Raw genomic sequence first — 22,709 nt, forward strand, 5'->3', positions numbered from 1 at the left:
CCACGGACAGAGAAGCCTGGCGGGCTACAGTCCATGGGATTGAAAAAATACACGACCTAACAATTAAACAACATCAAACAAATACCAATAATTATACTGCAGGTAAATGGTCTCGGCCTGGGGTTGGCAAACTACGGCCCACAGGCAAGATCTGACTTAATGTTTCTGTGCAGCCCATAGGCTAAGAATGGCTTTCACATTTTAAAATGCTTAAGAACAAACTGAAGGAAGAGTAACAGCTCATGACATGTGACACATAAAATTCAAATTTCACTGTCAGTGTTCATAAAGTTTTATTGGGGGAATTCCCTGGCGATCCAGCGGTTAGGACTCTGAGCTTCCAATGTAGGGGGCATGGGGCATGCGTTGGATCCCTGGTTGGGGAACTAAGATCCCACATGCCCTGCTGTGCAGCCAAAAAAAAAAAAGTTTAATTGGAACACAACCACACTCATTCAATCAAGGCTGCTTTTGTACCATAATCAGGGTTAGATAGATGCAACAGATACCATATGACCAGCAAAGCCTGAAATATTTATAATTTGGCCCAATACTCAAAAAAAGTTTGCCAATCCCTGGTCCTAGGCCTAAGTACGTGCTGTCTATAAGAAAACCACTTTAAATATAACAGTGTAGGTAAGCTGACAACGAAAGGACGGGGGAAAGATATAATATGGAACACTGCACTAAAAATGTTGGGGATGGCCCTGGTTGGTCCAGTGGCTAAGACTCCAATCACTAAGGCTACAGTGATTGAACAGGGGGCCCTGGTTCGATCTCTGGTCAGGGAACTAGATCCCACATGCTGCAACTAAGATGCAGTGCAGCCAAATAAATACTTCTTAAAAAAAGCTGGGATGGCTATATGAATATCAAAAAAGGTAACCCCAAAACAAGGAATTTATCAGGAATAAAGAGGAAGTGAAAGTGAAAGTCACTTAGTCGTGTCTGACTCTGAGACCCCATGGACTATATAGTCAATTCTGGCCAATTCTCTAGGCCAGAATACTGTAGTGGGTAGCCTTTCCTTTCTCCAGGGGATCTTCCCAACCCAGAAATTGAACCCAGGTCTCCTGCATTGGGTGGGTTCTTTACCAGCTGAGCCACAAGGGAAGCCCAAGAATACTCGAGTGGGTAGCCTTTCCCTTCTCCAGGGGATCTTCCCGACCCAGGAATCGAACCAGGGTCTCCTGCGTTGCAGGCGGATTCTTTACCAACTGAGCTACATAATAGCAAAAGGGTCAATTTATCAAAAAGACACAACAGTCCCAAACATGGATGCACCTAATTACACAGCTTCAAAATTCATAAAGCAAAACCTGATAGAACTGAAAAGAGAAACATAAAATTTCTCCACAAGTAGTGATCTCAACACTCTTCTCTCAGTAATTGACAGAATCAGTAAACAGAAAGTCAGTAAGCATATAGAAGACATGAAGACAAGAGTAACCTACTGGTCCTAATTCCCATTTACAAAACATTGCACCCACCAACAGCAAAACACACATTCTATGCATGTGCATGTAGAACATTTACCAGGATAGACTCTATGCTGAGTCATAAAACAAGTCTCAACAAATGACAAAGGATTAAAATCCTACAGAGAATATTCACTGACCACAGTGGAAATAAAGTAGAAATCAAGGTCCCTGGAAAATCCCCAAATCCTGGCTCCATCACTGATGAGCTGTGAAACCATGGATTCACCCATGAGGTTAAGTATAATCATAGGCCCCCACAGGAATTCCCTCACAGGCCAGTGGTTAGGACTCCATGCTTTCAGTGTTAAGTGGGTGGGTTCAATCCCTGGTGGAGGGACTAAGATCCCATAAGCCTCAGAGTGTGGCCCAAATAACAGTATTTATAATAATATTAATAATGATAATAATTGTAGGTCGCTCCTCACAGGGCTGTTCTAAGAGTGAGTTACGACACAGACCAAGTGCCATGCATGTGTGTGCTTTCGTGGTCCTGTGACTCAGGACGGACTTGGGAAAAGAAGTACCCACTGGCCTGGCTCTAGACCCAAAGGCAATCACCTGCCTTGGCCTGGCCCTCTATCCTCCCACCAGGCAGATGAGAGGGGCTAGGCTCCCTGCCAAAGTACAGATACAGATCTGTGGGGCCTGAAGACAGGAAAGATGCTGAGAGGTCCTTCCAGACCACCCCCTCCTCCAGCGGATAATGATGAGAAGAGCAGCTGTCCTCTGCTGAGCACGCATGCTCACTCCTGTGCTAGGTGCTGGGATGCGGGTGGAGTGTAGGATAAACGGATGAATAATACGCCTTTTCCAAAAGCAACCCAAACTCGACTCACACAAAGATCCAGGGTCCACCATAATCTCTCTGGAAGCCAAGTCTCTTCAAATCTACCCCACGGGTCAATGCTGTCATTCACTCAAGACAAAACGATTCAGTGCCTGATACAACCCAGGCACCCTGAAACCCCAGGGACAGCACTGCAGACGGGTGGTGGCGGTGGTGGGGGTGATGGGGCCGTTCACCAAGACAGAACCTGGGGACCAATTTTGGAGTAAGGACGTGAGCTCCATTTTGGGCAAGCTGAGTTTGAGGGTGCCTCATGGAGGGATCTGCAGTTGAGGACTTGGGAAGGGAAGCTGGGGGTATAGAGTGGTGGTTCCCGGGCAGGGAGTGGCCCCAGGGTTGTTTGCAGAAAGTGCTTGGTGAGGTGCGGGGCACTCTGGTGACCAGTGATTGTGTGGCGTCCTGATGTCAGTGGGTGGGGACAGGTGTCGACCAGACAGCCTAGTCTAAACATGGAAAATCCTGTACATGATTATCTGACTCTTAACTCCCTGGTACATAAAAACCAGGGCTTCCCAGGTGGCACTATTGGTAAAGAATCTGCTTGCCAACACAGGAGACTCAGGTTCGATCTCTGGGTCAGGAAGATCCCCTGGAGAAGGAAATGGCAATCCACCCCAGTGTTCCCACCTGGAGAATCCTATGGACAGAGGAGCCTGGTGGGAGACCGTCCATGGGGTTGCAAAGAGTCGGACATGACTGAGCATGCACGGACATAAAAACAAAAATATTTTTGGCATGGCTAGAATAGAAACCAACATTTCTAGAAATGTTTAGAAATGTTTACCTATTGTTTAGATTGAGGAACAAAGCTGGATGTTGTTTTATTTGAAACCTTGCCAAGAACTGTTCACAATTTGGGGAAATCGTGTCTCTGACAGCAGCCCTGTCTGTGGTATTTGAGTCACGGTGTGGACACTTGGACCAGCTGCGTTGATGAGTCTCACATTCATGGTGATTTGTATTTGTACAGATACACTTATCTGCCAATGATTTCAAAGCTTAACGCCTCAGGTATTGACATCATTCTATTAAACAGTCTGTCTTCTCATAATTGCAAAGGTATCCACTACCTGTAGGTTCGGCCACCTGACCACTGCAATCTGTCTTGGAGCACAGTCCCGCCCAAGCATTTAGGTATTGCTTTCCTACTGTTTTATCATCAATCACTTCCCCTTTTCTCCTTTGTATTGAAATCAGGGCATTATATTGACTTGTTCTGAATCATGTGTGTAGGTTGATGTATTACCTTTGAATTTCATTAGGGTGGAAAAGAGATGTTACCAAATATTTGTTATAAAAACAGGGCATTGGGTTCCTTGGTGGCTAAGTGGTAAAGAATCTGCCTGCCAATGCAGAAGACACATGTTTGATCCCTGATCCAGGAAGATCCCACATGCTACAGAGTAATTGAGCCCATGTACCAGAACTATTGATCCTGTGCTCCAGAGCCTATGAACTGCAACTACTGGAGCCCAAGCGCCCTAGGGCCCGTGCTCCGCCACAAGAGAGGCCACGGCACTGCGAAGCCTGTGCACTTCAGCTAGAGGGTAGCCTCCACTCGCCACTAGAGGAAAGGCCATGCAGCAACGAAGACCCAGCACAGCCACAAACAAATAAATTTATTTTTTTAAAAAAGAAGGCATTGAAGGAGTTCCCTAGTGGTCTAGTGGTTAAGGGGGGCTTCCCAGGTGGCGCTAGTGGTAAAGAACCCACCTGCCAATGCAGGAGACTTAAGAGACATGGGTTCGATCCCTGGGTTGGGAAGATCCCCTGGAGGAGGGCATGGCAACCCACTCCAGTATTCTTGCCTGGAGAATCCCATGGACAGAGGAGCCTGGTGGGCTACAGTCCAGGGGTCACAGAGACTCAGACACAACTGAAGTAACTTAGCATGTGCACAGGCTAGTGGTTAGGAGTCTGCATTTTCACTGCTGTGGCCTGCATTCAAGCCCTGGTCAGGGATTGAGATCCCACACGCAGTGTGGAGTGGTCAAAATAAACAAGTAAATAGTGTTTTGTTTGTTTTTTAAAGAGGGCATTGAGTCTGTGAGCACTGAAGAATCACTGGTGTGGAGTGAGAGAGAGCAAGGGCCAAAGGAGCCCATGGTGAAATGGAACAGAGGATCCAGAGGTCGCAGGGAACCAGGAAGACACAGCAGCCTAGGAGCAAAGAGTTTCTAGAAAGAGGATGGCTAACAGGGTGTGCTGGCCATATCAATAAAGGGGGCACATGTGACCCTGGTGGACGTGGGGAAGGGAACAGAGTGAGACCTGAGGTTTGGGGGCTTTCTTTACCAGGAGGGCGTGAGGAGAGGGTGACCTGGCCTGAGAAGTTGACAAGGGCAAAGGAGGTGTAAGGACCAACTTCAAGGGAGTGATGGGGGAGCCCAGGAGGGACAGGGCTGGGGTCAGAGCGTGAACTCGGAAATACTGATTTTCAAGGCAGAACTGGGGCCTCCCTGGCAGTCCAGTGGTTAAGACTCGGGGCTTCCAGTGCAGGGGGTGCGAGTTCAACCCCTGTTTGGGGAACTAAGATCCCACAGGCCATGGGGCATGGCCAAAAATAATCAAGAATCAAGGCAGAACTGTCCCAAATGATGATGCGCCCTTGGGTGTGGCTGCAGGAGGCTGTGGCCTGGATGGACACGAGATGAGGGGCCCAAGAAGCGGGCTCTGGGGGGCTGCTACTGTTCCTGTGGCAACCACATCCCTGGGGCATAGAACACCCAGCTGGGGAAGAGGGTCCCTGACTGAGGAGCAGAAGGGATGGGCTATAGAGAGGTGGTCACTGGTCCCCCATCTGACCTGGGGACTCAGCCAGATTTGTCACGGCAGGTCCCTCCCTGCCCTTGCAGCCACCTCCTCACACAGGCAGCCCTCTCCCGCCTGGGTGAATGTGCCTCCCTCTCCTTGGCAGGTCTGCCTCTGTTTGCACCGTTAGGACTCAGCCTAGATGTCACCTCCCTCAGAGGTGCCCTTCCTAAGCATCTTCATTCTTCTTCACTGCACCCTGTTGGCTTCTTCAGTAGCTCAGCTTATGTGCATCTGATACATCGTTACATTTAAAATGCTAATAAAATTCACTTAGGATGTGTGGTAGGCAGAAGAAATCCTTGCCCCTAAGACGTCTATATGCACATCCCTGGAACTTGTATGTTCCTTCACAGAGTAAGAGGCTCTTTACAGGGGACTTCCCTGGTGGTCCAGTGGCTAAGACTCTGTACTTCCAGTGCAGGGGGCCCAGATTCGATCCTTGGTCAGGAAGCTCGATTCCATATGCCGTAACTAGGAGTTAGCATGCTGCAACTGAAGACCCGGCATGTCATAATGAAGATCAAAGATTCTGAGTGCCAGAACTGAGACCCAGTGCATCCAAATAAATAATTTTTTTGTTAAAAAGGGTCTTTGAAGATAGAATTAAGTTAAGCATCCTGAGTTTGGGAGATTGACCTGGAGTATCCAGGTGGGCCCATGGAATCACAGGGGTCCTTATAAGGGGAAGAAGGAGGTCAGAGTCAGAGAGAGATTTGAGGATGCTGTGCTGCTGGCTTTGAAGCTAGAGGAAGAGGCCACAAGCCCAGGAATGCAGGCAGCTTCTAAAAGCTGGAAAAGGCAAGGAAATGGATTCTCCCCTAGAGCCTTCAGAATTGGCCCTCCCAACACCTTGACTTTAGCCCAGTGATATCTATCTTGCACTTCTGACCTCCAGAGCTGTAAGAGAATAAATTTACATTGTTTTTAAAACCACTAAGTTTGTGGTAATTTGTTGCAACAGCAACAGAAAACTGAAGGCAGGGTGTAACTCCTGAAGTGATGCCAATTCCAAGACATTTAAAAGAAATCATTGAGATTCAAAAGTTTCAAAGCTAGTGGGCCAAGCAAATTGCAAACAACTGCCAGACGGTAGTAGATAGTCCCACTTAGTTGAGAGAAAGACCTGCCACCGTTATGGCTGGTCTTGAATGAACAAGTTTTGAATCAGACAGTATCATTGGGATACAATCCTGGCATAAAATATGACGTCCTTGTGTTTATTTATCTCTTTACTTATTTATTCTCAGCTCCTTTGCCTCTTAATTTTCCACCTGAGTAAGTGGCACATAGAAAGGGCTCAGAAGCACTTTGTGCTGAACGACTATTGACACACTGACTGTAACAGACGCGGACCAGGCCCAACGTCCTGGGTGCCCCTGGAGAGGTCACCAAGGGCCTAGGGAGCAGAGCCAGGCTCAGGCAGCACCCAGGGACTGGGGGGTGGGCGGCACCGGGGCGGGAAGCTGGCTCAGCCTCACCCTGCCTCTAGCCTAACGCGCTCTCTAGGGAACCACTTCCTCTCTCTAGGTCTCGGCCTTCTAATCCATAAAACTTGGAGAATGTTCCTTGTTCTAGGCGTGCTCCTCGGCTTTCTGTGGTTCTAAGGAGGAAAAGTCATGACCAACCTAGATAGCATATTCAAAAGCAGAGACATTACTTTGCCAACAAAGGTCCGTCTAGTCAAGGCTATGGTTTTTCCTGTGGTCATGTATGGATGTGAGAGTTGAACTGTGAAGAAGGCTGAGCGCCGAAGAATTGATGCTTTTGAACTGTGGTGTTGGAGAAGACTCTCGAGAGTCCCTTGGACTGCAAGGAGATCCAACCAGTCCATTCTGAAGGAGATCAGCCCTGGGATTTCTTTGGAAGGAATGATGCTAAAGCTGAAACTCCAGTACTTTGGCCACCTCATGCGAAGAGTTGACTCATTGGAAAAGACTCTGATGCTGGGAGGGATTGGGGGCAGGAGGAGAAGGGGACAACAGAGGATGAGATGGCTGGATGGCATCACCGACTCGATGGACATGAGTCTGAGTGAACTCTGAGTGTTGGTGATGGACAGGGAGGCCTGGCGTGCTGCGATTCATGGGGTCGCAAAGAGTCGGACATGACTGAGCGACTGAACTGAACTGAACTGAAGGAGGAAAAGGAGCTGAGAAGAGTCACATGAGCTGCAACCAAGCCCACCTGCTATTTAAAAGACAGGATGGGGACTTCCCTGGTGGTCCAGTGGTTAAGACTCTGCACTCCTGATGCAGGGGGCACAGGTGCCATCCCTGGTTGGAGAACTAAGATCCCACATACCATCCCCCTGCTCTCACTTCAGTCCTGTCCGACTCTGTGCGACCCCAGAGATGGCAGCCCACCAGGCTCCCCTGTCCATGGGATTTTCCAGGCAAGAACACCTGAGTGGGTTGCCATCTCCTTCTCCAATGCATGAAAGTGAAAAGTGAAAGGGAAGTTGCTCAGTCGTGTCCAACTCTTCGTGACCCCATGGACTGCAGCCTACCAGGCTCCTCCGTCCATGGGATTTTCCAGGCAAGAGTACTGGAGTGGGGTGCCATTGCCTTCTCCACCCACATATCATGGGGCTAAATAAATCAAAGACAGGGTGGCAGACATGAGCGCTTACGGAAGCGAGGCCAGAAAGTGACGGGGGGAGGCAGAGGGCCTGGGGCCAATGGAGCAGCATCGACACCAGGTGGGAGTGCCAGCTGTGCAACACCAGAGCTCCCAAAGCTTTCAGAAGTGAGAAATCTGAATGTGGGGAGTTCCCTGGTGGCCTCATGGTTAGGGCAGCAGGCTCTCACTGCCGAGGCCCGGGGTTCAATCCCTGGCTGGGAAACAGATTTCTGCAAGCCGTGTGGCGTAGCCAAAACAAAACAGAAAAAGAAAGAAGCCTGGGGCTTCCCTGGTAGTCCAGTGGTTAAGAACAGCCGAGCTCCCAGTGCAGGGGGCGTGGCTTCGATCCCTATAGGATCTGGGGAACTAAGCTTCTACATGCCACGTGGCCAACAGATAAACTAATTTAATTATTTTTCTTTTAAGAAGAAAGAAGTCTGAATTTGTAAGTAAATTTGCCCAATTTTTAAATGACAACTAATCCAAAAAATGTAAAGCTATGAACCAGACACCACCGGTTGTCAGTGTCTGCTCTCTGGTATGAAGCTTCTCAGAGCTTGTCTCAGAGTCAAAATAAGCTCTGTTCAAGGTACTGGGTCCCTGTGGGGCTCTGAGGGAGCAGGTGTCTGACTGGGCCTCAGCCTTGGCCTCTGGATAGTGAAGCCTGTCGTGGCTCAAGGATTCTAGTCTCTGTGATTGCCTGGGGCAATGTCCCAGACAGTGACTACCACACTCATGCTGTCCTGATTACATGAGACGTGGGCATTTTTACTCCCATTTCTCGGATGAGGAGACTGAGGCATGGAGAGGGTTGTACAGCCAGTGAGCTGCAGAGCTGGGGCTTAGCTCGCCCTACCCCGTGTCCCATCACCTGGCTGGCATGGGGAACAGGAATGGGCCCAGGTCTCAGGAGGGACCCCCAAAACACCCCACCCACCCCAGTTGGGGCGGGCAGACAGCCTCTCACCAGACTCCGCTGACGCAGCGCGTGGACAGCGCCCGGGGCATGATCTCCGAGCCCTGCTGCATGAAGCCCCCCACGGGGAACCAGAGGCTGTTGCCCAGCGTGTACTGGTTCTCCAGGATGTGGGGGCGCGCCCGCAGGCACGGGTGCGGGTTATACCACTCGTAGGGGCTCAGCCTGTGGAGAGACACAGCGGGTGGGAAGAAAGAGAACAGGAGAGAGAGAGAGCCACCATGATGAGAAGAGACGGGAAGACACGTGGAGAGGAAGAGAGACACAGACGAGCAGGGAGAGGCACACACACACAGACAGTGGGGGCAAAAGAGGAAGAGGACAGAAGAACGAGAAGGGGAGAGGCCTGGAGAGGACCACGGAGCAGAAGCCAGAGACACAGGGAGGAAACACAGAGACGGGCCGGAAAGGGAGAAGGGAGGGCGGGTGCAGGGAACCCAAGACTCCAAGTGGAGCCGAGACAATCAGGACAGACAGGAAGGTCAGCTGCAGAGAGCCCAGCTCCTGCGTCCGCCCTGCCCCCTCCCTCCCAGGCAGCAGGTAGTGGGCTCACCTGGCGGCCAGGAACAGGACGCAACTGACGGCCAGATAGGCAAGAAGCATGAAGAGCCAAACGGCCGGAGAGAAGGGGTCCAGGAAGGAAAAGTAGCCGGGCTTGCGGCCCTGGTGGGGGAGGGAGTGTGAACAGAGTCCCCCCCAGGCCCTCCCAAAGCCCCGGGGTCCACAGGCCCCACTACGGCAGGCAAGGTCCAGCCTGCAGCCTCTGTCTCCCTCGGGCCTCAATGCCACCCCCGCCCCACCCCCGGCCACGTCTCCAGGGGAACCATACCATATGCACCCGATAGAGGATGCTGATCCCCAGGGTCATGAAGGGCTTGGAGAAGTCGATGACCTTCTCCCGCTCAGCTGTGATGGTGAACGCAGCCACAGCCAGGTCTGCCTTCTGCTGGAGGGGAGGCGGGGCGGGGGCAGAGGGGTGGGCCAGGGAGACAGACGCGCAGTTAGAGAGAGCTGTACCGAGGGAACGATTTGGAGTATCAGAAGCCAAGAGAGAGACACCCAGAGAGCAGAACGGCAGGTGGAGCCAGGGGTCCTGGCACCCTGGGCCCGTATTGGACCCGTCATCTCACGTCCTCCTTCCTCCCAGCTGCCCCGCCTCATCCAATCTCTCCCGCTCCCCTCCCCCGACGTCAAGCTCATCATTTAAGGCCCTGCTTTATAAAATCTACCACAGACCCCCCGCCACTCCCACCACGCCAGGGTCCTGAGATTGGAGTCAAGATGCCCGGATGCTGACCCACTCAGGACCCTCCGGGAGCCTTGGTTTCTCTTCGGTATGAACAGTTAACAACAGGTAACATTTATCAAGCTTACTTCGTGCCAGGCTCCGAGCTAGATGCCACTTTATAGGGTTTATCTTGTATAATCTTCTCAACAGCTCCCTGGGGGCCAGTACTAGCCCCATTTTACAGCTGGGGAGACTGAGTCTCAGAGAGGCCAAGGCACTGAGGAACAAAGGCACAACAGCTGGGGATCATAACACAGACGTGTGACCTCCACGCTCCTGCCCCTGACAGGTGCTAGGGACCCAGGTGTGTGCACCCAGGCATCCTGAGACCCAGGACTACGCCCAGCTCCTTTGAGAGAATGACCTCGAGAGGAGCTGCACATAGTCTTGAGTCAGGGAAGGGTGGGTGGCTGGGGTCCACGTCTGACGTGGTGAAGGGAGGGAGAAAAGGGTGTGTTGGGGAGGTCTGGCTGGCGCACCGGGATGCCTGACCCAAAGAGGCCATCTTGCTCAAGTGGACATCAGTCAGTCATTAGCTGTGGGCAGGACCCAGGCTGGGAAAAAACATGGCACTTCACACACACATATACATACCCTGGAGACACACACACACACTGCACATGTGAGCACTGTACACGGTCAAGTCTACACTAGCAACATATGCGCACCACGCCAAATCCACACATGAGTGTCCAGACACAGGCTACCCACGTGGACTCAGGCAGACAGACACGTGCCCAGTACACGAGAGCAGGTGATGTGGTGTGGGGGGGTCATCCCCTGGAGGCACAGTGCACACATGTGAACACGTGGCCTCACACGCACACATACATGACAGAGGAGGCAGGGAGCTGGTACAGGCCGGGTGTGGGAGGAGGGAGCCCTGGCTCTGACCCAAGCTCGCTGGGTGACCTGGGACAGGGGCTTCCGTGTCTCTGAGCCTCAGTTTGTTTCTCTGTAAAATGGGGGCAATACATGTAGGCAAGACGTCTCCTGGGTTGGGACCCGGCTCCCAGGGTGCCTCTTCCATGAACACCGGCTCCGCCCCCACGGCCTCAACTGGGCCCAGCACTGACTCCCAATTCAAGCACAGACCTTAAACCCTGGGGCTGAAACAGAAGAGTCAAGGTCCTGGATCACTGGTCTGGGAGGAGGGACGTGCTCACCTCCCCAAGGCACTGAGACTGGCAGCATGGGAGGTAACAGAGGCTGGGGCAGAACTGGGGGAAGGGAGAGAGGGCTCAGGCCTCGAAGGAGAGAGGGGTGCCACAGGCTGCATCAGAACCAGGGTCACAGAGAGATCACGTGGGGCCCAAATGAAATCCGCGACCGGGGGAGAAGAGACCCATCTGAAAGATAACTCGATGTCAGGGAAAGAGGACAGACCCGAAAGACAAACCAAGAGCAGAGGGAGATATGCAGGTGAAACGATTCCTGCTAGGTGGGGGTCAGACGACATGGCCCCAGTGAGACTTGGGAGCAGCGATGGTGAAGCCAGAGGCTTCGACGTGTGGCAAGGGCCCAGAACACACTGGGTTCACAGCCCACCCTTGGGGATTTCTGCATGTTGAGAGTAAGGAGTGGTTCCCTCTGTTTTTTTTGTTTTTTGTTTTTGTTTTTGGCCCACAACTTGCAGATTCTGGGTTCTGTGACCAGGAATCGAACCTGTGCCCCCAGCAGTGAAAGCACCAAGTCCTAACCACTGGACCACCAGGGAATTCCGGTTTTCTCCTTTGTTGTGCACTTGCCCCTCTTATGACTAATATGTGAACTGTCAGGAACAATGCCAGCAAATACAGGAATCTTATTATATTTTATGCACCCCAGGAGGTCTGTCTTGACAAAGGTCCTCCATGATAACCCGTCAGCCTCCTCACTGCCACACAACCCCACCTCCGCTAATAACACCCCCAATCCAAAGTGATAATCACCTGTTTAAAACCCAGGGGTGGCTTCCCCACTGCACCCAAGACAGTGTCCAGGGTGGCTGGAGCAGAAAGGGAGGGGTAGAGGACTTCCCTGGTGGTCCAGTGGCTAAGACTCTGTGTTCCCAAAGCAGGGACCCGGGTTCGACCCCTGGTCTTGCCACAACTGAGATTGAAGATCCTGTGTGCTTCAACTGAGAGCTGGTGCAGCCAAATAAATAAATATTAAAAAAAGAAAAAGAAAGTAAGGGGTGGGAAATTCAGTGGAGTGGGGACCAGGGCCCTTCAGGGCCCTGCAGGCCAGGGTGAGCTGGCCAATTCTGCTCCAAGGACAGTGGAAGACATCACATCAGAGGGTGTGAGCAGGAGGTGACTGATCTGGTTGCCTTGAGAACAGACCACAGGGGCAAGAGTGGAAGCGGGCATAGGGGTGAGATGGGCAGGGAGAAAGCTGACTAAAGGTGTCCATGGAGATGCTGGGGGCGGGCAAAGTGGTGGTGGTCAGATTCAGATTTCATTCTGAACAGAGGACAGACAGATCCTTAAAGGCTGAAAGTTCCTTCTAGACTCCTCTCAGAGACTTAAAACTCCCCCTCCCTTTCCACCTCCTCCTCCCCGCCTCTTCATTTCCCAAAAGAGACACCCATTCCTTTGAGAAGACTTCCCTTCCCCAAGGGGACCCTGACAGTTTCATCTCTGGGATGAAATTGGGAAGAAGCCAAATGACTAGCCACCTGTAGAAATGATGGGGGGTGAGGGGTTGTCTAAATGTCCAAAAACCAACCACTTGTGACTGTCCTGCTGCCCCCAGCCTGCCCTGTGCACCAGCTCTGTGCAAACCACCTGGGCTGTGCCATCGGCTCCCTGTAGGGGGCGCCAGAGGAAGGCTGCAGGGCTGGAGGAAATGAGAGTGACCTGCACTTTCCAGTGGGCTCTCGGGTCCCCAGCCTTCCTTTCTGCACCAAAGGTAGCTGCGGTTCTTCCCAGGACAGCAGACAAATCCAGTCTGCAGCCTCCTAGCACTTGCAGTGGGCTTCCCTGATAGCTCAGTGGTAAAGAATCCGCCTGCCAATGCAGGAGACAGGGATTCGATCCCTGGGTCGGGAAGATCCCCTGTAAGGAAATGGCAACCCACTCCAGCATTCTTGCCTGGAAAATCCCATGGACAGAGGAGCCTGGCAGGCTACAGTCCATGGGGTCACAAAAAAGTCTGACATGACTTCGCGACTAAGAAGGACAACAAGCGCTTGCAGAACGAGCCTCAAAGAGCCCTTCCTCAGTTTCCAACAGCGTCAGCTCCTCTCTGTTCCTTCGGAACTTGAGACAGAGGGGCTTCCTGACTTGCTACCTCCGTGCCTGAGAGCAAGGGTGTGTGAACCACGGCCAGGTCTAGTGCATCTGCCCAATTTTGTAAATGAAGTCTTACTGGAACCCAGCCAGCCTCACTCGTTTAGCTATCGTCTGCAACTGCTTTCCAGACAAAAGAGTTGAGTAGCGACAGGATGACCTGGAAGCCGGGACTATTTACATCCGGCCCCTTGCAGAAAAAGTTGGCCTCGGACTTCAACTTTTACCCTCCCAGTCACCTAGTTAGCAACTTCATTCCTAGTGAATACTTCTCTTCATTCAGATATTTGGAGTGACCTGTTTCCCGGTAGGACCCTGACTGGAGCACCGATGACAATACTCAGATCACACGAGTCCTCAGGTCACATGGTCACTATCCATGGGGAGGTGTTCGATCTCTATGGGGGCCCAGTAATGAGCAGTTTCTCAAACTGAAAAAAATAGTATCTACAGAAAAGAGCCTGATTTGCTTCAAAGCCCTCGCGGTCTGCAGTGAGTGACCTCCTGCTGCCTGATCCCTATTTGCCACCAGCACTCTGCACATCCCTGGATCTGCCGGGTCATCAGGTCCGGGCGTCAGTCAGGTCAGATTACATGAAGCCAGCACCTGCTGCAGTCTTTGTACTCTGAGCCTCCCTCAAAATGAAAAGTCTTACAAATTGTTTGGTAAAAGGACGGAAGCAGCACACGCAGTGAGACCCAGGGGTAAGTTGCTGCTCAAATCCAAAGTCCCACCAAACATCCGCAAAACCAGACCAACAGCATCTCTGCCTCAAAGGTCTGAGTCTCAGCTCTACTGGGCCTCTCTCGAGTTTCTAAGTTTCAGTCTTTCTAACTTCTTCTCCTTTCCCCTTAGCCCTCAGGGTGGTGGGTGCTTCCTGCAGCTGCTACCCTCAGGATCCCTTAGTTTCCTTTTTACTCTTTTGGTTAGCAAGTTCACAATTTTCATTTTGTTGCTAAATTGTGTCCCAACTTTTTTGCAGCCCCATGGACTGTAGCCTGCCAGGCTCCTTTGTTCGTGGGATTCTCCAGGCAGGAATACCGGAGTGGGTTGCCATTCCCTTCTCCAGGGGATCTTCCCAACCCAGGGATAGAATCCCCGTCTCTGCATTGGCAGGTGGATTCTTTCCCACTGAGACAACAGGAAAGCCCTCTAACAACTTTACATCTAGTTAACAATTCTTTTTTTTTTTTTGGCTACACTGTGAAGCCTGCAGGATCTGCCCGGACACTGAGCAGAGAAAGCAGAGTCTTAACCGCTGGACTGCCAGGGATTTCCCAAGCTAACAATTCTTTTTAGAAGAGATTTGTCTATTTTTGGTTATGCTGGGTCTTTGTTGCTGCACAAGGACTTTCTGTAGTTGTGGCAAGCCAGGGCACCTCTCTAGTTGTGGCTCACAGGCTCCAGAGCAGGGGCTCAGTAGTTGTGGCACAAGCTCGGTTGCTTCACAGCACATAGGATCTTCCCAGAACAGGGATCGAATCCATGTCCCCTGCTTTGGCAGGCGGATTCTTAACCACTGGACTACCAGGGAAGCGCAACAAATAGCTATATTAAATTCTCTCTATTCCAATAGCTGATAGGAGGAAAAATCCCTGGTGGTCCAGTGGTTAAGACTGATATGGATGGGACTTCCCTGATGGCCCCAGGGGTTAAAAATCCACCCTGCAATGCAGGGGACGTGGGTTCGATCCCTTGTCGAGGAACTAAGATCCCACATACCTTGGGGCAACTAAGCCCGCACCTAACAATGAGAAAGTCCAGGCACCACAAGGAAGGATCCCACAAGATTCAGTGAAGATATCACACGTTCTAACTAGGACCGGATACGGCCAAATAAAGAAATATTTTAAAATAAAATTTTAAAAACTGATAGGGATAAAAATAGATAGTTACATAGATGGCTGTAGAAGTCCCAGTAGGGGATTGTAGACAGACAGGAAAACCTAGGGAACTTCAAGAGACCATTCTAAGGTAAAGCGAAAGTGAAATCGCTTAGTCATGCCCAACTCTTTGTGATCCCATGGACTGTAGCCCACAAGGCTCCTCTGTCCATGGTGTTTTCCAGGCAAGAACACTGGAGTGGGTTGCCATTTCCTTCTCCAGGTGATCTTCCCATCCCAGGGATCAAACCCAGGTCTCCTGCACTGCAGGCAGCCTCTTTACCATCTGAGCCACCAGGGAAGCTCTACTCTAAGGTAAGGGTCACTCAAGAAAGCTATTACAACATCCTGGGATGCAGCAGGTTTGCTTAACTACAAAGCCATGAGTAAAAGCATGCGATATGCCCCAGGTCATTAAGTGAAAGAAAAAAAAAAAATGAAGCTTGCATTGTGCTGGTCGAGATCAGCAAAATAATGATCCTTAGGATTAAGGACAGATTTAAGGGAAAGGTTAACATTTCAAAGCAAGAGACTGTCGTTACATGGAAACTGAGATGATTCAACATATTTTAGGACATGTTACCACCATTCTGCTGATTTCAATAAGCTCTGTGACAGTCCTAGTTTGACCTCATAGGGTCAAACACTCTAAAGAAGCTAGTGATGTAAGCCTGACATCAACTGGAAGAAAGAGGAAGAAGGCGGTCCTTTCCCCCCTTCTCCACTTTCCGTTGATTATAAGTGTTAGTGTTCAGTCAACTTATAAGGGTATAAGTTGCTCAGTTGTGTCCCCTTTGTAACCCCATAGACTGTAGCCCACCAGGTTCCTCTGTCCATGGGATTTCCCAGCCAAAAATACTGGAGTGGGTAGCCATTTCCCCTTCCAGGGAATCTTCCCAACCCAGGGATCAAACCTAGGTCTCCTGCATTGCAGGCAGATTCTTTCCCTTCTGAGCTACCAGTTAAGCCCAAAATGTAGTTTTTGGGACACAGCCCCCGCACCTGCCCACTTGCATCCCACACAAGCAAGTGGAATATTAGTAATTCTACTTCTTGCCTATCACTTTGCCTCTCCCTGAATTCCTTCTGTGCTGAGACTCAAAGAACCCAAGTTTGGACACCAGGTGAGTGATTCTAATTAAGAGACAGTTGATTCAGAAATTTCCTGGTGGTCCAGTGGTTACGAATCCACCTTGCAGTGCAGAGAACTCAGGTTCGATCCCTGGTCGGGGAGCTGAGATTCTACAAGCTGCAGAGCAACGATGCCCATGTGCTGCAACACTGAGCCTGCCTGCCAGCTCTGGAGCCAGTGCACCGCAACTAGAGAGTCCGCGTGCTGCACCAAAAGATCCCATATGATGCAGTGAAGATGCTTCAAGCCACAGCTAAGACCCGACGCAGCCAAATACATAAATATTAAAAAATAAAATAAAAAGGACCGTGGGTTCAAGTCCCAATCTGTGTTTTGGTTGGCTTTGAATCCTCACACATGGGTTCATCAGAGGTGCACAGTTTCAGCACTCAGAGCTTCCACTGCAGGGGGCACAGGTCCAACCCTGGTCAGGGAACTAAGATCCTGCATGCACACTGCGACCAAAAATAAAATAAAAACAAACATACAAAAATAGCTGATATGATTCTGCAAGGAGATCAAACTAGTCAATCTTAAAGGAAACCAACTCCGAGTATTTATTGGAAGGACTGAAGCTGAAGCGCCAATACCTTTGGCCACCTGATGCGAAGAGACAACTCATTAGAGAAGACCCTGATGCTGGGAAAGACTGAAGGCAAAAGGAGAAGAGGGCGGGAGAGGATGAGATGGTTAGATAGCATCACCGACTCAATGGACATGACTTTGAATAAACTGTGGGAGATAGTGGAGGACAGAGGAGCCTGGCGTGCTGCAGTCCGTAGGGTTGCAAAGAGTCAGACACAACTGAGTAACATGATTCTGTTCAAGTAACTGGTGTTTTGTCTCCAGATTGGACCATAACTGACTGATATCAGCAGTGGGTTTACTGCCAACCTCCTTACTAAATGCTGTTTCCTCCTCTTAAGATCGGATCAGCAGAATGTTTCCAGTGTGATGGACAAGGGCAACACTGTATCTCAGTGGTCTAGGTGATGGCGAGAAGCAAGAGAGTTGATGTCAGCCTTCAGCAAGACTCAAGGTTTGTACTCCTGGCTTCTGGTGGTCCTTGGAAAGTGGTATGGAGACAAAAGCATTTGCCAGGTCAGTCAGTAGCTCACAACAGCTGCCAAGGGCTGTGCTGACGTGCTCCAGTAAAGACACTTCATTTGGGCCAGCAACTGCAATTGCAATCACCACCTGATTGCATTTACAGTAATCCACAGTCATTCTCCAAGATCCATCTGCCTTCCACACAAGCCAAACAGGTCAGTCGTTTTTTGTCTATTTGTTTTTTTGGCTGTGCCTTGTGGCATGCAGGATCTTAGTTCCCTGACCAGGGATCAAACCCAAGCCCCCTGCATTGGAAGCACAGTCTTAGCCACTGGACTGCTAGGGGAATCCCCACACAGGTCAGTGGAACAAAGATGAGATCACCACCCCAGCTTCTTTTGAGCCATTAATGGCGGCACTAATCTGCAGTTCCTCCAAAGGCAGTAGAATTGCTTTTGGATTTCCATCCTGGGAAATGTGGGGCGTTCTGGGGGCTTCCACTGGCACTTTCTACAACAATGATCCTGACTCCACGGGTCAGAAAACCAACGTGGGATTCTGCCAGCTGCCATATACGGATGTCCCAATTATACAACCCAGACCTGGGGAAACACAGAGGGAGTCCACAGATCCATCGGGCCCCTCCTGAGTGGAACCTGGGCTCAGACTGCATCGATCACACAGCCACAGAACCCTTATGGTGGTCCACCAGTAAAAGCAGGAAAACCCAAAATGCCTTGCCATCTATGAAAATGATAGGAGGTTGTCTGAAAATCTAAAAACCCATCAATTCCTCAGTGCTGAGACAAAGCTGGTGTTAAAAGAAACTGGGCTTGAAAAAAGAGAAAAGAAGGGATTTCCTTGGTGGTCCAGTGTTTCAGACTTCGAGCTTGCACCGCAAGAGTCATGGGTTTGATCCCTGGTCAGGGTATTAAGGGGCTTTCCAAGTGGCTCAGTGGTAAAGAACCTGCCTGCCAATGCAGGAGATTCGGGTTCCATCCCTGGTCCACTGGAGAAGGAAATGGCAACCCACTCCAGTATTCTTGCCAGGGAAATCCTAGGGACAAAGGAGCCTGGTGGGCTACAGTCCATGGAGTCGCAAAGAGTCAGACACAACTTAGTGACTGACCATGCGTGCACGCAGGGAACTAAGACATTTTATGCCATGTGGCACAGGTGGAAAAAAAAAAGAAAAGAAAGAAGAACCTGGTACAGTCTTTCCAGAAAGCAGTTCCACAATATATAACAAAAGCCATACAAAGGGTTTTCCTCTTTCACCTGGTAATTCTACTGAGAGTCAATTCTAGTCAGCTACAATGCAGGTTAAGCTTTTCTGCATGAAGATGTTTGCTTGTGGTTGTTTATAACAGCACAAACAGACGGATAAAAATACCTGGAAACAACTAAAAAGCGTTTCAATAAATTACAGTACATCCACATGGGGGTTAATGTGCAGCCGCGTGACATTGTGTTTAGGTTAAAACGCTAAGATTATTTTTAGCCTTTCGGGTTGGCAAAGATTTTTTTAAAAGATTGATAATACCCATTGTTGGCAAGAGTGTGGGAAATTTGACATTCTCGTGCACTTTGAGTGGGAATATAAATTGGTGGAACCTTTTTGAAGGGCCATTTGGCAGTATGTACTTAAAAAATATTCATACCCTTTGACCCAATGCTTCCACTGCTTGGAATTTATCCCTCAGGAACACCCCCACCAATCCACAGGCCCAGTTGGTGGTAGCATTGTCTATGCCTGCAAAAACTGGAAACCATCCAAATATCCATCAATAGGGGATGAGTTAAATAATTCATGCCCAGTCGCACAAGGAAATCCTTTTGTCTCCACTCGAATTTCAAGTAGGTATCTCCAATGATCCACGCCCAGAGATAACTCTCATCCTCCCCACTCCCTGTATCCTCCCCACCATGGAAACTGGCTTTACCGGTTTTGCCCAGCTGTTTAGCCAAACCCTGCAGTTACTTGACTCCTCTTGGCCTCTGGCACACACCCTACCTGGTGGTACACCTGACATAGCTACCACCCCAGCACCAGGCAGCATCTTCCCTCTTCCACACCTTCCAACAACCTCTGAAATGGACCATCCTGTCTCTACTCTTGGACCACTACGGTTATTTCTCAGCCACCACTGCATGCACGCTCAGTCATTCAGTCACGTCCGATTCTTTGCCACCCTGTGGACTGTAGCCTGCCAGGTTCCTCTGTCCAGGGGATTCTCCAGGCAGGAATACTGAAATGGGTTGCCATGCCCTCCTCCAGGGGATATTCCTGATCCAGGGATTGAACCTGCATCTTTTTTGTCTCCTGCATCAGCAGGTGGGTTCTTTACCACTAGTGACAGCAGGGAAGCCCTGCCCAGAGTAATCATTTTTACATGTTTTTGAAATTAAATCAAGGCCCTATATCCATGTAATGGAATATTATTCAGCCTCAAAAAGGAAGGCAGGGGACTTCCCTGGTGGTGCAGCAGTTAAGACTCCACACTTGCAATGCAGGGGGTGCAGGTTGCATCCCTGGTCAGGGAACTAAGATCCCACGTGCTGCACGGGGTAGCCTAATAATAATAATAATAGTAATAACGTGTGTGTGTGTGTGTGTGTGTGCGCGTGCGCACGTGCGCTCAGTAGCTCAGTGGTGTCAGACTCTTTGTGACCCCATGGACTGTAGCCAGCCAGGCTCCTCCGTCCATGGGATTTTCCAGGCAAGAATACTGGAGTGGGTTGCCATGCCCTCCTCCAGAATAATAATAATACTTTTTTAAAAAGGAAGGCAGTACTCATCACGCTATAATGTGGATGAACCTCAAGCACACTGTGCTGTGTGAAAGAAGCCAGACTCAAAAGGCCACATATTGGCTGGTTCCATTTATACAAAATGTCTAGAATAAGTAAATCATGGAGACAGAGAGCAGAGTGGTAATTGCCAGGTGTTGGGGAAAGGGGCAAATGGCAGTGACTGCTGTTGGGTTTGGGTTTTCTTTGGGGCTCATGAAAATGTCTTAAAACTAGAGAGAGGCAATGGTTATACAATATTGTGAATATACTAAATGCCACTGAATTGTATGCTTTAAAATGGTTACTTTTATATGAACTTCACCTCAATAAAAAAAGAATAAAGAAATTAGATCATGGCACCTTCCCTGCTTAAAACCTTCCCGTGGCTGCACAACACAATAAAAATACAATCCAAAAAGAGAGAAAAAAAGAAGGAATTCCCGGTGGTCCAGTGGTTGGGAATCAAGTGTTTTCACTCACGAGGCCCGGGTTCCATCCCTGTCTGAGGAACTAGGATCCTCAAGCCACGTAGCGAGGTCAAAAAGGAAAACAAAAAACAAACACACCCAAATTCCGTACCTGCAAGACCCCAGTGACCCAGGCTCTGTCCTGGGGCCTTGAATCCCCTCTTGCCCACTCCCTGCAAATCTGTGACAGAGGGAACATCATTCCCATTTCAAGAGGGGAAACTGAGATCAGAGAGGTGAAGTGGCTTGTCAGAGATCACGTGGGAACACTTCCAACCTGAGGCCGGCTCCATCTGGCGTCTGACCAGCTCACAGCTGTGGACACCGCGGTGGCCGCCTGGACCCTTCTTCAGGACGGGACACTCACGGGCCCAGGTTTTGGTGGCTGTTTGCTCTGTAGGTGGAAGAAGCCCCTTGACGTCCCCTGAGGACAGCCCCTCTCCAATGATTTGTTGGTGGGGGGCATAAAAGCCTGGCCCCTTCCCTCAGGGGGACATCTTTAATGGCCACCCCAGCTCCAGAGCTGCCCGCAGGATGGTCACGACTGCCTCACAGCTCAACTCCTCCCTCTCTGCCCAAGCCTGCTCCTCCCCTCCCTCATGCTAAGTCACTTCAGTCACGTCTGACTCTTTGCGACCCCATGGACTGTAGCCCACCAGGCTCCTCTGTCCATGCGACTCTCCAGGCAAGAATACTGGAGTGGGTTGCCATGCCTTCCTTCAAGGGATCTTCCCCACCCAGGGATGGAACCTGGGTCTCCTGCATCTCCTGCATTGGCAGATGGGTTCTTTCCTGCACACCACCTCACAAGGCAGGTTTCTAAGGGCGCCCCCACACACCTCCTGCCTGCTGATTTTCACCTGGAAATTCGCTTCCTGATCTCTTAAGTGCCAGACCAAAGTGCACAGAGTTTAGCCTGCAGGCCTGGGGAGGTGACAACTAAAGTGTGTTACTCACTCAGTCGTGTCCGAATCTAGAGGACAAACTGGAATGGAGAGAGATGGGAGGCCCAGAGGAGGCGGGTGAGAGGGGCGGGGCTGAGTTCACAGCGCGGCAGTGACAGCAGGGATAAAGCCAATTCCAGCAGTGGCCACTGGGTGAAATAAATGGACCATAATTGGAGCCTGGCGTCTGAGCCCTGCACCTGGCCCTGGGGTGGTTGGGGGGCTGCTGGTGCCCCGGGCTGTTTTCCCTCTGGAAGTCAGTCATCAGGTCTGGGCCAGCCTGCCGGGATGCCAGCCCTGGCTCTGCCTGTTACCAGCCATGTGCCCTGGACATGGTATCTGAGTGCCTCACTCTGTCCATTACAGAAATCTGAGCTAACACCAGGCCATCCTCAAAGGGATGGCCGTGAGGAGTCAAGGAGTTGTGTTAAGTTCATAAAGTTCGGACAAGGGCCTGGCACGGCGTGAGCATCACCCTGACCACTCCAGGCTTCCTAAGGACCTGCCGAGTGTCTGCAAAGGCCTCGGGTCAGACACACCCATCTGCAGCCTTGCGTGCTGGGGGCTGGTCCCTTCACTGCTGAGCCCCTGATCTCACTTTGGCAGGAAAGCAGTGATCGTCTGGTCCAGGAAGGATTGTCAGAAGTAAGTGACACTTGCAAAGTTCTGGCACGTGGCGTGAAGTTCACTAACGTCAGCTGCCACCGTCGGGAAAACAGTGGGGAGTGTCTGTGTGAAGCTCAGTGTGCCTGGCCTTCCACAGCAGGCAGATGAGCCTCGGCGAGGCCAAACCATGCCCATCCTTTGCAGTCAGCCTGCTCCTCCTCCAGTGTTCTTCCCCTAAATGTCATCGCTGGTGCCCAGTTGCCCAAATCAGAAACAGGAGGCGCGCTCACGTCCTCTCTCCTCCGTCCCTCACCCCAGGCAGTCACCAAGTCCAGGCCCTCTCCAGCCTCCCCTTCCATCCCTACAGACCCTCTGGCAGCCCCTGCCACTCCCCACCCCACGACTGTCTCCTCATTTGAGCCAGCTCAACCCTTTGTGTGCAGGGGGTGCATCCCATGGGCCGCCAGCTGAGGACCAAAGTCTTTAACCCTAAGAGCAAACCCAGGCCACTGAATCCCCAGGGTGTACCACAGCAT

General features: G+C 50.8%; 1 protein-coding gene across 2 annotated transcripts in view; it reads right to left on the minus strand.

The window, feature by feature from the left end:
- The window catches only part of GRIK5 (glutamate ionotropic receptor kainate type subunit 5), a 63,445-nt gene that overhangs the window by 11,594 nt on the left and 29,142 nt on the right, over positions 1–22,709 (minus strand). The window contains exons 13-15 of one of the 2 annotated variants that reach the window (XM_070387619.1): positions 9,567–9,683; positions 9,291–9,400; positions 8,729–8,902 (exon numbers count right to left, since the gene is read on the minus strand). In XM_070387619.1, coding sequence (XP_070243720.1) covers positions 8,729–8,902; positions 9,291–9,400; positions 9,567–9,683 — 401 coding nt within the window. The remainder of the gene's footprint in view (positions 1–8,728; positions 8,903–9,290; positions 9,401–9,566; positions 9,684–22,709) is intronic. The other variant, XM_070387620.1, reaches the window with a different exon arrangement.

This window comes from Bos mutus, chromosome 18, assembly GCF_027580195.1.
Source record: "Bos mutus isolate GX-2022 chromosome 18, NWIPB_WYAK_1.1, whole genome shotgun sequence".
In the NCBI taxonomy this organism is placed as follows: domain Eukaryota; kingdom Metazoa; phylum Chordata; class Mammalia; order Artiodactyla; family Bovidae; genus Bos; species Bos mutus.